General features: G+C 37.0%; 1 protein-coding gene across 3 annotated transcripts in view; it reads left to right on the top strand.

Moving 5' to 3' along the window:
* Positions 1-14,811, top strand: part of BLTP3B (bridge-like lipid transfer protein family member 3B) — a 55,319-nt gene that overhangs the window by 26,839 nt on the left and 13,669 nt on the right. For all 3 annotated transcript variants that reach the window (XM_062615456.1, XM_062615457.1, XM_062615458.1), the window contains 8 exons: positions 771-951; positions 2,276-2,359; positions 6,693-6,875; positions 6,978-7,096; positions 8,944-9,085; positions 9,866-10,059; positions 11,984-13,482; positions 14,279-14,454. In XM_062615456.1, the coding sequence (XP_062471440.1) occupies positions 771-951; positions 2,276-2,359; positions 6,693-6,875; positions 6,978-7,096; positions 8,944-9,085; positions 9,866-10,059; positions 11,984-13,482; positions 14,279-14,454 (2,578 nt within the window). The remainder of the gene's footprint in view (positions 1-770; positions 952-2,275; positions 2,360-6,692; positions 6,876-6,977; positions 7,097-8,943; positions 9,086-9,865; positions 10,060-11,983; positions 13,483-14,278; positions 14,455-14,811) is intronic.

Here is a 14,811-nt window from a genome sequence, read left to right as displayed (position 1 = left end):
TAGTCGTATGTAAACCTTGGTCGTTTTTCAGCAAAGCAGACTAGGCCAACTGGGCTATGTGACTGTAACAGGAGGGGCCTCTTGTCAGTGAAAAAGCAGAACAAATAAACTGATAAAAGGTAGTCCCATTAAAATAAAACATAATTTATTACTAAGGCTGAGTAAAGTAATTTCTGTTGAATCCCTTCCAATGAAGCTAGTGTACTATAATGGAGAGTTCAGTTCTTACAGTGGTCCTTATGATTTATGGTTGGTTTTGATAATTTAGCTACAAGAATTTAACCATTAGCTGTTACATTGAGCAGGGAGGTTCCAATTCTTCAATTCCCTGTGCTTGCATCTCACCAATTACCTGATAACTGGCAGTGGCTCATCTTTGACCCTTTTGGGATATAGTTTGGAGAACTAAAATAGCAGAAATGAGCCCCCACCTCCCCCCCCCCCAAAAAAAAAAAAAAGTTTTTCTGCAAGTTTAGTTCCCTGAGCAGCTTGCTCAGAAGTTAGAAAAATACCAGTGCTGCAAGTGATGGGTGTAAAGAAGTGTGGGGGTAGGGGAGAATGGGCATTTCCTCCCTGTGATGCTGAGCCATTAGCTCATCTTAGCTGTATTCTAAAACAGCACACTTAAATCTCTGTAACCACACAATGTGAATACATTTGGTGCAGATTTTTCCTTATTTCAGAGACCTGTTTTGAGTAAGGAAGAGGATATTTATGCTTGAAAGGAAGGATAAACTTTATAAATTGATACAACTAAATATTTTTTTCAGAGTTCTGCCCCTGCACCCAGCTCTCAGCAGGTGAAAGCGCCCCAGACAACAGCAGCACCTGATCAAAATGATGCAATAGTAAAATTGTTTAATGATTTTGATGTTAAGGAAACTTCTCATCACTTAGTAATTTCCCATTTGGACCTACATATATGTGATGATATCCATTCTAAAGAAAGAGGTAACTTTTTTTTTAGGTAACCATATTTGTCTTTAGAATACATTTTGCAGAATACGTTAATGTTAATCAAGAGTCTTTATTTTAGAGGAATATTCAGAATTGTCTTCACTCTATGTAGACAGATTTAAAATTAGCTAGATGCCTTTATGAGAATAACATTTCATTATTACATGTGATTATTGTAGAATAAATGCAATAAAAACTGGTAAGAGTGTTAGTAGCATCAGTGCTTATTCCATCTTCTAGAAGCCGATTCTGTCCAGTCTGATTGTTCCTGCTGTTTTTTATTTTATGTTGCAAGTTAACTGGGTTATGAAGAATGCAGTGGCAACATTACTGTGAATTGAAAGGGTCCTATATGATCTGCTTCTGTAATACTCTTACAAAATACAGACTAATAAAGGAGCAGTTCTCTTTCTGTTACTAATTTAGAGAATTTGGTATGCTCTGCAGCACATAGAAAGAATGAAACAAGTGTTCTGTGTCCTTATATTTTTGTGTGTGATACTTCAGGGTTTTTTTAAAATGAAAGGCTATTGCACATAGCCATATTCAGAATCAGAACAAAAGAAGACAAATGACACTTCTTTAATGCCTTTAAAGCAATCAGAGAGTGTGATGTATCAATGTATATCCAAGGAGCTGTCTAGTCACTAAAAAACTTAGAGGTATACAAGGTCTGCTGAAGAAGAATATGAAAACCGTAGGTTATTATTAGATATTTCCTTAATTAGGGAGAACGCTCGGAGAACAGCAGAGCATAAGTTCACTGGCTAGAGATGTGTTTACTTACATGCAGTATATCTACTGCAGTTTTACTTTATCATTTTTAGTGAGATGTCTTTATTAGTCATTTATTTTTTGCCCATGAAGTTTAAATTTAGCAGCGGAAAAATCAGAACAGAGAACTCTCAGAAGACCTTTTCACTGCAATAGTATTTTTCAAATTATATTTAATTTCAAGAATGCTGTAAATGTTGACTTTGAATACTGATCAGAACCATACATTCAGTATGAAAAGTTTTGTTTCAGAAAAACTGGAGTAATATGCGTTCAGAGAGTTGTCTTTACTTTTTAATAGCATTTAAAACGATACACAAGTTGTTAGGAGTGTCTGAGTACAGAACACTGAGTTTAACTAGCTGATCTTCAGAAACCAGTGACGACTTACCTGTATGTAAATTTTAAGGGAAGATAATAAGGTTTTAAGGAGAGTCAGTGAAGGGGAGGGAGAAACAGCTGTTTGATTTTTAAAGAAGTGGAGCAACAGAACTAACCTCCTAAATACAATGTGTATAGAGCTGAGTATTGTTTTATTTTACAGACTCAAATAGACGTGTTACAGGAGGAGCCATGCAGCTTTCCTTCAGCTATTTAACAGTGGACTATTATCCATTTCACAAAGCAGGTATGAAAGTGAGCATTTTGTGAATTACCTGTGAACATATCTTCCTTGAATACTAAAAAATTTGTGTGTACATATATAGGGCATGGATAATAATGTTCTGAGCATTTCAAATACACTCGTTTTTATTTCATTGTGTATGCACAAACAAACAACAAAAGCAACAACCTGGGAGCCAATTTAATTCTGTGAATGAGCTCTTTTAGGCCAAACACTTACTTTTCACTGTTCTGTTAGGTCAACAAAGCGGTGTTCAGACATTTCTGACATTAAAAGATTTCTGTGTTGACAGAGGAAGGCAGTATGGCAGATTGAGAATTCACAAATTGGGTATTCGAAAGAGTCAATCTGTTAGGGTTTAGGGGTTTTTTTTGAGGTGTTTTTTTTTTTTTTCATGTGGAAGTCTACCATTTTATATCCATTTCCAAGCAATGTTTTTGTTTTTATTTTGCTAAAAAGGAAGCCCAGTGTTTAGAGGTTCCATTGTATAGGCTTTTGTGAAGGAACTGTTATTAAACACATGTTAGCAATTTCCAAAGAAGCATTTCTTACAGATAGTTTTCAGAAGTCTAAAAAATGTAGAAGTGACAAAATAAGTTTGCTGTTGCATTTGAATTCAAAAGCAGTCCAGCACAGTGGAGGGTTTTTTAGCTGGTGGGCAGAAGTGGTTGTGCTTTGGTTTGCTTTTTACTAATACAGACCAGTCGTTTTGGAATGGTTATCCACATAGATTAAAGATGTGAATTAGCCATAGCCTGCCTCATGCCTTTTTTTTGTCATGGTTGCAGGTGGAATCCTGTAGTGTCAATCTATTTCCTTCATAGGTATCAAGTGTAATTTTTGTACGTTAAAAAATGTAATTTAGTATAGGTCAAATAAACATACAGAGCCTCAGAAAAAAATACACTTCATCAGTATTCTTTCTTTCTATGGACCTAATATGTTCCGAAAATCGTGATATTGCTTTGTTGCCCTATAAAAGGGGGAGGACCCTATTTTACAGAGGTTTAACACATGCCTGTCTTGTAAACCAGCTATGTTTTTCATTTACTGTCACTTCTGATTCCTACAATGTCTAAATGAGGGACCAATCTATCTATGATTTCTGTGAGCTCTCCTCAGAGAAAATTCAGAGGATCAGGGAAATAAACTGATTGTTTAATTTGAAAACATTCTTAGCCAGATTGAACCATGCACTGTAGGCTCTTGGATGGGCAGGCTAGAAGCAAACTGAGTGCTTTTAGGTAGTGACTGCATGCAACATAACTCACTACCTGAAACCAGAGATGGAAAAGCTCATCTGCAGATCACAGAGGTGGTGCCTCTAAAGGTAGCGTTCTCCTTCCAGTCTTAAGCAGTGTTCTGTACAAGTATGTTTAAGTAACAGAAATCTATGTCTCACTAATAGAGTATGATAAAAAGCTTCCAAAGGTGGTGGTAGTTGATCCAATAGGATGTACGTGTGGAGGGGGAAGGAACATGATGCCAGAAAGTTTCTTCTTCCACTTAAGAGGTCCTCATTTTCCCATGGTTTTAGAAGAGTGTGGCAATTCTATGGGCAAACTCTTGTCACAGAGGGGACAGTCTGTTTGCTCAGATCAAAAGGCGTACATGTTAATCCTGAAAATTCAGAGGGGGTTCTCTAGCCATGTAGGTATTGTGCCTCTATATACTGGTGTATCGGGCTATCACCTGATATGCAGAGCATTTCTACCTTGAAGTCCTGCAATATTGCATACTGAAGGACACCGTATTAATACTTTCTAACAGCAAGGTCACAGCTTCTGTGTTTTCTGGTTTTGTACCTTTCTGGCCTATGGAATATTTAGGAACAGCTTCTGGGTTTAGTCTTGAAAATTGTAGTTAATCCTCTAGGAAGAAGTTCTCAATAATTAATTATTTTGCAGATTGAGTTCTTGGGGGCTGGGAGTTTGTTTTTTTGTAAAAGACCTGCTCAGCAAGACTCTAAAGGGAGTTTGAGGCATATTCACTATAGGATAAATTTCTAACCCATTGAAAATCAAGCCTTCCAACAATAGCCTTTCATAATACTTAACAGAAATGAAGCGGGTTGTATGCCCATTGACTGTGATAACCCTAACATAAGCCAGACTTATTGGATGTTGTAAACCTGTTTATGCAGCAGTCCATCACTCCAGTAGTCTTCCCAGACCTGCTTTCACCCAAGCTTTTATCCAGATCCATTATCTATGCAGCTGATGTGTTGCTGGATGATGATCAGAGAAAGCTGCTGCTTTGCCATCATGCAGGACATTTTGCAGCATAGGAAATTCTTGATCAAGTTGATATATTGAGATAATTAATATGAGAAATTGGAAAGCATTTTTTTCCTGGGCAACCAGCAATAAATTCAGATGGTAGCAACATCAGTGCCAGCTCCACTAAAATACTGTTTTATTACATTCTGGCCTTCTCTTCACTATTCATAGGTAAATGTGGCAATGAGATCTCCATATATAGAGATGTAGAATAGTTGAGAATGGAAGGCACCTCTGGAGATTGCGTAATCCAACTCCTCTGATTAAAGTGATTTCAGTTAAAGTTATCTTCCCAGGCTTGTGTCCAGTTAGGTTTTGCATAGCTCCAAGGGTGGAGACTCTGCAGCTGAGATTTGTCTCCACCTGGACTTCATGCTGCTAGTCCCCACCCTTGAAGACTAGTGGTTTCCAGTAGATACTGGGGTGGCTAAAGTTCCTAATGAGGACCAGGCTCTATGAACATGATACTTCTAGTTTTCTGAAGGAGGCCTTTTCATCTTCCTAATCAGCTGGTCTGTAGCAAACATCTGCCACAACATTTCCATGTTGGTCTACCATCTAATCCCTACCTGTGAACGCTCAGCTGGCTGATGATCCATCCCAAGATAGAGCTCCATGTGTTCCCACTCATCTCACTGATGGGTCAACTCGGCCTCCTTGCCTTCTTGTCCTGTACTTCCCAAAGAGCCTATGTCCATCCTCTGCAGCATGTTAGTTGTGCGTGCTATCTCACTATGTTTCTGTGGTCCTGGTGAGACCATAGCCCTGCAACTGCATGCAGATCTCTCATTCCTCCTGCTCTGGCATGTTCCTCATGCTGCATGTGTTAGTGTGCAAGCACTTCAGAGAGGTGCCTGCCTGTACTGACTTTCTAGAAGGGGTACGAGAGCTTTCCCTATTATGCTGCAGTCCTACAGGTACTTCAGAGTTATGTGCATATGCTTGAGGTGATCCCACTTCAGCCCTGTTTTGGAGAATCCCAGCTTTATGGACTTGATTTTAATGTATCTTTGCCCTCTTTTGCACTCTCCTTTTTTTTTTATTTTTTTTTTCTTCCCTGTTCCTTTTTCATCATCTTCACCCTGAAAGATGTGAACAACCATCAAAAGGATGTGAGGCAGGAAGGTGGGGAAAAAATGTCATCTCTTGTGATGGGTCCCTCCCTTATAGTTTCTTCCATGCTGAAATCTTTGCATTTAGGCTTGAAATCATGTTTTTTTTTTTCCCAAAGCAATTACCTGTTTTAATTATCTACTAATCCCCAGTGTAAGTATCCAAAATCTTATTAAGTCCCAAATAAATTAAGTTTTCACATGGTGGTATTTAGAGAGTGATGTATCACTTGATAGAAGTTATTTGTAGTGCATGCTTAGTTTCAAACACATTAGTAGACTGTCTTTACAGGGACTGTTTGAAGAGATCTGAATTTCTTTCAGAGGTTTAAGTGTCTGCCCAACAGAAACATGCTAGGAATAAAAGAATTTCTACTGGGCTTGATTTTTAAGGCTGTATGTGGTGCAGCACTGATTGAAATTACCTTCTTGTTTGTGTGCCGTAGAGGTGCTAGAGAGCCAACACAAAAAGAATACATTTCTGGAAAGGGACCAGGAACTTCTTAGGACACAGTTCTGGCAGGAAAGATAAGCTTGGAAAAAGTGAGCATGAGAACATTGTTCTGTTACTTGCTCTCACTCCTTTTTTTTTTTTTTTTTTTTTAGAAACTTTTTTTTTTTTGCATGTTCTCACATATGACATTAATGTGTCATCAGATTTCTCTGAATTGAAATATTCAGTGCTGTTTTCAACATGCTAATGGTGTTAAAAGGCAGGTGGCCATATTAAATGGTTTTCTGAGTGATTTTTGTGAAGCAGTGAGATGTGTTTTTATATAATATAGCTTCTGTTTTAACACCTGTTGTAAATTCTGTTCAATAATTACAGCATGTAATAATAAGATTGTATTTTGAAGAAGAATTGTGAAATAGTGGAAACTTGTTACCTAGTTAAAAGAAGACTTTCAAATGAGTTAATATTTCCCACATTGCTCTTATTTGCAGGAGACAGCTGTGATCACTGGATGCATTATAGTGATGCAACTAAAACCAGAAGTGGATGGGCCAAAGAATTATTGAATGAATTCAAAAGCAATGTTGAGTTACTTAAGCAGGCTGTGAAGGACCAGGTTATAGATTCTCCTCCCACATCACCACCTGCTGTATCCCCACAGAACCTACAAACAGGTACTTTGTTTGCATCAGTCCTGCTCCAATTCTGTGAAATGTTAAAACTAGTCCAAAAAAGACTGTTCTTCTCAATGATTCCATCACTATTCTTTCCCACAGGCAAGGAACAGATACCAAAAGGAACACCTAGGGCTTCCTCTGTATCTTCTCAACAACCAAAGGGCAAACTGATGTCTAGTCCTGTTGTGGTTAGACTTGCAGATTTCAATATATATCAGGTACATTTCTTCAAGTTAGTAAAACTGGGGCTATTTTGCCCTGGATTGTTAAATACCTATGTTTTTTTAAGGGACAAATCTGAAGCCCATTGAAATTAATAGAAATCTTTTCATTCATTATTGGATTAGATCTTTATGGTCCTGCTTCTGCTTTGTTAAAATTGGTGGATATTTTCTTATTGACTTTATATTAGGTGACACCCAATTACAGTTATATTTCAGATCCAAGTTCTTCCTGAATTCTGACATTTGGAATTTCATCTTTTCTTATTGTTTTGTGTTGGGTACCCAATATTTTAATATGTGGTTTTGTATTTCATACTTTTCTTATTGTCACCTTTTTCAAAGGACATGGGATTTTTTTACATGTTAAATTGAGAGGGTTTTTTACTTTTTTTTTTTTCCAGCCCTTCCCTCCCTCAGTGATATTTTGAGTAGACATTTTAATTATTCTGCCCCCATTCCCCATTTGTTTAAGTACTTTTATTTGACATTTGTGGTCCAGATTCACTCTTTCATGCAGACAGGAGGCAACTGGAATAGAGAAGGAGTATATCTCTAAGGCAGAATGGTAGTGATACAGCAGGATCTACTCTAAATTTCAGGTTCTAACAAAAATGGTTAGTGTGAGCCCTTAGTCATTGTGACTTCTACTTGCTCTTTTTCCATTTTTCAATGGTTTTTGGCCATATTGCTTCTGGTAGAGTGGGAGGTTGCAGCTTGCTGCCATGAGCCTTCATCTGGGTTTGAAGTGGTTTTATATAATTTTGTATTGGTGCTTTCAGTTGCTTTCTGCTCTTCAGATACTTGTCTCCTCCTCAGATACTTGTCTCCTCCACCTCCCTACATAAATATATTTTTGATTTTTAAAATTTTCATTACCTCTATACAATTTACAGAAAGCTATTTTTCTAAATAGATCTGTTACTACTTGAATTTTTTGTGTGTTGATACAGAGTTGTTTGCAGCTTGAAAACAACTACATGGAGTGAAGCAGGCTTATAAAACTTATATATTCTTTATTTCCAGTGAAACTCATACAAGTAGACATCATCATATAATCAGTATTAATATGTTGGCTAATTCCAGAGTAGCAGTCTGACTTACTAAGTGTTGGATGAAACAGCTTTGTTTTGACAGCAAACTTTTTAAACTAGGGTACATTCCAAGAAATTTAAGGTCAAATATATATCAAAAGGTGATCTCTTCCTTGTTTAATAATTTTACGCTGCAAGGAACCAGAAGTGAAGGATTTACTGTTCTATAGTGTCTTGATTCTCCTGTGAAGCAGACCTTTAGGCATAGCCAAGCATATAAATCCCTGCCAGGTGCATGCTAAACACTTTGCTTAGCAGTATACAGTCTAGAGTGGGCCCACATACTGGAGTCTTTCCTTATGTGACAGAACAACCACTTCCTAATTTTATTGACATAGCTAGCTATCCTCTATCCTCTAGATAGAGGATCCTTGAGGAAAAACAGTATGCAAATACAGCATGTCTGAGCAGAATTGTTTATGCAGGAGCTTTAGTGTTTGCAATAAAGATATCAGATCATTTTAGGCTTTTACTGAACACCTTTGAAAGTGACCTGCTGCCTCCTGCCTGACATGAAGGAAGGTGATCCGGTACTGTTCATGCTATATAGTTTTCTTGCGAAACTGTTCTGTGTGGATTGCTTCTAATACAAGGCGACTAGGTCTGTCTCGTAGCACTTTGTGTAGTTGGAGTTCTACATCTGAGAACAGTGGATTATTACCCTTCTAGGCGTATGTCTTGGAACTACAAATGTATAACAATTAATAAAAATGTAATGTACTAATGAAATTAATCCTTTGCCTTTTACAGGTTTCAACAGCAGACCAGTGTCGTTCTTCCCCTAAAGCTCTCATCTCTTGCAATAAAAAGTCACTTTATCTTCCACCAGAAATGCCAGCTGTTCATATTGAATTCACTGAATATTACTACCCAGATGGAAAGGACTTTCCTAGTAAGAAGTTCAGTTTTTTGGTTTGGGGTGTGTTTTGTTTGGTTTGGTTTGGTTTGGTTTGGTTTGTTTTTTTTACTGTACCATAAATTTTGTGTGTTACTTTCACCCTTATGAAGCTTAATACTGGTTCCAGGTTGACAATTGGAAATAGGTAATGGCTTTCTAAAGTGGAAACAGTGCAACACTGCTCCATTTGCACAGTCCTTGTTCCTGGTAATCTCCTGTAATACTGTTTTTTATAAATATGGCTTTTATGTCAGAAAACACAGCATTTTAATGACACAAGTTATTCATTTTTCAACATATATGTATTGTTTCTGTAGTCGCACTATCTAGCTACATAAAAGAACTGAAACTATTGCAGTAATATTTATTATGTAATGCAGATCTGATTGAGTTGTTTTTATTGTGTTATGTGGTTGGCCCTGTTATATACACAGAAATGTGAGTGGATTTCTTGAGAATGGAACTTGAGGACAGCAAATCTCCTTGGTCCTGCCTTCTGTAATGAGGGCATTATCCCCCTCTCCTCAGACTTCATTCTATTCTAATACTAGGTTTTCCATTCAGAAATTCAGTTGATTTGAGTGACAAATAATCATTACCTTAGGTATCCCCTAACAATGTATTTGTCCTTGAGATCAAAGGAATTCTTTCTCTGATGTAAAATAGGAGTGAAAATGTACGTCTGTGCTCATGTAAAAAAAAAAATAAAAATTAAAAATACACCCCCAAAACATTTTACTTATTTTCATGATTTTGTTTTTTTTTCTCTTTCAGTTCCATGTCCAAATTTATATGGCCAGCTGAATGCTTTACAGTTCACCCTGGATGAGAGAAGTATTCTTTGGCTAAATCAGTTTGTGTTGGATTTGAAACAGAGTCTTATTCAGTTCATGGCCATGTACAAGTTAAATGATAATTCAAAATCAGATGAGCATGTTGATGTTAGAATTGATGGATTAATGTTAAAGGTATGTTGTCTTTGAGGAGGGGTTTTGTGGTTCCTTGGAAGAGAATACTCTTATTTTGAAAAGCTGTTAGCAAAGCAGCTTAACAAAATGTGGACAAATACATGAGCAAGCAATCTATGCCATAAATAATGATCCTCAGGAAAACTATGCTGAATATGATGGCTTGAATACAAGTGTGTGTCTTACATACTACTTTATCTGTGTCCTAGGGGTATTTTGGTTTTGTTTTGAAGACCTGAATGGAAGTATTCACAGATCATTTCACTGTGTTCAATGAAGCTGACATAGCAGAAGAAAGAAAGATGAGCACTTAAGTAAAAATAACTAACGTATTTGCACTCAATTAATGCAAGGGCCCTCCCTTGTTCCTCTGGTTGTACTATATCAGAACTCTTCTGTCTTGTTGCTGAATGCTTAGAGTAAAGCAAGTGGTTCCTCTGAAAGTTTGTGTCTCCAAACCCCATTCTCACCATTTTCTGTTTCACGCTGGCCCTTGGCTGTAGTCCAGGTACACAAGTTCTCTATATGTTTACTCCAGAGAAGTGGAACTCACTGGTGCATTGGAACAACAGATTCTTGCTTCCCTTGTCTTTTTCTTCTTTGGAGGAGAAGGATTGTTGAGCAGACTAATTCCTCACCCTTCTTCCCTCCCTCCTCCCCCCAGTTTGCATTGGGCTTTTTTTTCTGAGGTTCAGAGGTAAACAAAACAATGAGTCTCTTTGATGGTGCCTGCATGAGATGTTTCAAACATTCTAAAGTCAGCATATGGAGAGATGGCTGTCCTAATGCTCTTGGTACATATTTAATGGAACTTTGAAAAGACATAGTTTGTACTGAATGGAAACACTTATTGAGAGCTAACAACCAGGCAACTACAAACACAGACTGATCTAATAGTGAATTATTGATATATGAATAGCCCACTAAATTAAGAGAAGATAAAAGCATTCTCATGTCCCTCAAGCTTTGAGTCATATTAATTGTTTCATCCCTGTATTAACTGTATTATTTATATTTTAGCAATTTATGAATATTTTGTTACTGGTGTGCTTGATGTTTACAGCTCTCATAGTTATTATATAATTAGATATTTGGTTATTTTGTTCTGTGTCCTTTTATTTACATGAAGAAGCTTTATCACTCCCATCTTTTGAGTGTCTTTAGGATGACTTTTTTTACTCTCATCTTTCTAGATTCAGCATGGAGATGTTGTGACAGAAGGTAGTGCCCCTGATCCTAGCAAAACTAATGTGGCTAAGGTCCATGTTAACAACAGATACAGAATTTGACATAAAATACATGTTTCCTTTAAAACTTGTGCTAAAGATAGGCCAGTTAAGTTCAGCATACTGAGCTATTTTGTTTTTTTTAGGAGTTGGAGTATATTTTATGATGAAAAAAATATGATTATCAGATAATGGTCACAAAATACTTATTCTGTGTTCTGCACTGTTAGGAATATTAGCTGTGTTAGCACATTTAGTTGTTTCCTGGTATCTTAACATAGAAAATAGTGTAGTGAAAAATCCTATTTGACAAGTGAGATTGAAAAAAAGCAGAGAATTGTAATTTGGAGTTCAAAATTTTAAATGCTTGGAACACTTGCAGAAACTTTCTGCCAAGTTGTTTCTGTGTTGAAGAAATGAGCCTAATATTGCTGACCTAAATCTAAATTCTTCATATAAGAAAAGCCTGAGACCCTTATGTTTTTGTACAAACGTTGAGTCTTAGATGCCACAGATCCCTCATAAAAAAGAGGAAACACAAATGATAATTTGTGAGCCTGTGTTAGTATACTTGAGTTCTCATAAAATTATAATTTTATTCCTTTATTTTAGCTGTCATGGTTATTATTTTATTTCTTTAATTGTATACCTTCTCAATCTACAATTTTCTGACTAGAAAAAATATATTTCTCTTGCAGTTCATCATCCCATCTGAAAACAAACCTGAAATTCATAAAGATCAACCTCATGCACTTTCTATTCAAAGTTCAGAGATGATTGCTACGAATACAAGATATTCGCCAAACTGCAGACACTCTGATCTAGAAGCTTTGTTTCAGAACTTCAAAGACTGTGAATTTTTCAGTAGAACTTTCACCACTTTTCCCAAGTCCCAGAAGAATTTTAATCTTTTGCATCCAATTTTCCAGAGACATGCTCATGAACAAGATACTAAAATGCATGATGTCTATAAAGGTTATATCATACCACAATTGAATAAATATGCATTAAAGACATCTGCAGCTACTGATGTTTGGGCCTTGCATTTTTCCCAGTTCTGGATAGATTATGAAGGAACAAAAAGTGGGAAAGGCCGACCAATAAGCTTTGTGGACTCATTTCCACTTTCACTTTGGATTTGCCAACCAGTAAGGTTTGCAAAGTCACAAAAAGAGCTTTTATCCCATGATCAGACAGCTGTGAGCATTCCAAAAAGTGAATCTAGTGATCTTGCTAATAGACTGCAACGTAAAAAACTTCTTAGGGAATATTACAGCACTGAGACAGAGCCCTTGACCAATGGCATTCAAATGTTAGACACTTCAGGAGTGCTTTCTGAAAGTTCTTCCACAGATGCAGATGTACATGTCCTAGTCCATGTTCAGAAACATGTAAGCTTGCAGATCAATCATTACCAGTACCTTTTTTTGCTGTTTCTCCATGAATCTCTTGTATTGCTCCTGGAAAACTTAAGGAATGATGTAGAAGCAGTGACAGGAAAACCTGCAAAGCAAACAGATGTCTGCATTGGGATCCTACTTAAAAGTGCAGAAGTAGCCTTACTACTCCATCCAGTGACTCAGGGAAACCCTTGTAAGTCTCCAGTTATGGAAGAAGGAAGTCCCGTGGCATCAGAACTCTCCCCTTTGGGAAATGGGGAAGCTCTTACTTCAGAGAAAAAATTAGTTGGCAATAAGGTAGTGCAAGCTGGTATTACTGATTTGGATTATGTAAATGACTGTAAGCCTTTGAATGCTGAAGTTAATAAAGGGATTTTAATAGATCCTCTTTTGTTTAAATCAGACAGTAATACGGACTTTCAGAAAGGAGCATCATTTTCAGATGATGCATCAGATAAAGGTTTGGGAGACACGAGTGAAGGAGCAAGCAGTGGACTTTTTAGTAGAAGTGATTCAGAGGAGGTCTGTGGACCTCTGAGTGAGAAAAGTAGTTTGCATCCTAAAGAGTCAACATCCATCTTAAATAAGAGAGAAGATTCTACTGATTTTATCATTGATAAAGAAGACAACAAAAACATATTCTCAAATAATTTAAATGAACAGGAAGGCACAACTGAAGGCTGCCCTAACCAAGTCACTGACTTGGACACAGAAACTGCCTTAGAAACTGAAGAATTTGAAATCAACAAAGACAAAGTGACTTCAATTAGAATGTTTGCATCCCAGTCTTCATCAAGGTACAGAAGACTTAATACTAAATCAATTTGCTTACTATTTGAAAATATTTATCAATTTTGTTGGCCATGTAGTTCTAGTAATGGTCAATGGAAATGAACATCTAGTAGATAAAAAATTTTAAAATATAAAGATAGAAGATATGCAGTATCCAGCTTTTAATGAAAGCTAAAATGAGCTGTTAACTTATCTGAACTCTTTACTTTTAGTTTAAATGTTATGAAATATGTATTGAGAAAAATATTGACACAAATATTTGCAGGAATGCATGTTATTTATGTGTTTGTCTCTGTTTAGCCTGGAGAAGAGAAGGCTGCGTGGAGACCTCATAGCAGCCTTCCAGTGTCTGAAGGGGGCCTACAGGGATGCTGGGGATGGACTCTTCGTTAGGGACTGTAGTGATAGGACAAGGGGTAATGGGTTAAAACTTAAACAGGGGAAGTTTAGATTGGATATAAGGAGGAAGTTCTTTACTGTAAGGGTGGTGAGCACTGGAATGGGTTGCCCAGGGAGGTTGTGAATGTTCCATCCCTGGTGGTGTTCAAGGCCAGGTTGGACAGAGCCTTGGGTGGCATGGTTTAGCGTGAGGTGTCCCTGCCCATGGCAGGGGGGTTGGAACCTGATGATCTTAAGGTCCTTTCTGACCCTAACTATTCTATGATTATTGAATAATCAGATTTTTTCTTTTGTATGTTGCCTGGTTTACAGAAATTAAAAAAAAAAACAAACAAAACCAACCAACTTCTATGTAATTCCTTTAATTTGAAATAATTTCCCGATATCTTTATATTTAAAAAGTGCAAAGCCTAAGGAACGCTGCCCGTCCAACCTCCCTACATTCTCTGTTTCTTACAAGAATATGAAGAGAAGTCCATCACAAGTCTCTCTGGATACCGTCTCTATTGATAGTATGATGCTGGAGGATCATTTGGTAGAGAGTGATGGAAGTGACAGCCAGAGCTTTCTGGAGAAAGGTGAGTAGGTTTAACAAAATATTTTTAAGCAATACATGAAAATGTAACCTATTACTAAAATAGCCCTCAAAAGGATTGTAGTGCAGCAAATCCTGGATACTTTACAGCATTATTTCTGTGAAGTTCTCCAGTTGGTAGTATCAAGTATATTCACAGCATGTTATTTAGTGGGAGAGCAGTAAGGTGTGCTACTTAAGTAGTGCTACTTAATTTTAGCACTATTTAATTTTTCTCTCTTGAGGAGAGTAAAAGCATTGCATTCCTATGTTGCAATTGAATTAAGCAGCACGGTTCTCTGCTTTGCTTAAAAGCCATTGCTTTGGCTGGTTTTACAGGTTTGTACCCTGAATGGGTGTT

The sequence above is a fragment of the Pezoporus occidentalis genome, unplaced genomic scaffold (assembly GCF_034315485.1).
Source record: "Pezoporus occidentalis ecotype Australia unplaced genomic scaffold, CSIRO_AGI_Poc_V1 ctg182, whole genome shotgun sequence".
Classification (NCBI taxonomy): Eukaryota; Metazoa; Chordata; class Aves; order Psittaciformes; family Psittacidae; genus Pezoporus; species Pezoporus occidentalis.
Note: the sequence above shows the minus strand (reverse complement) of the source record. Positions and strands in the feature narration are given on the sequence as shown.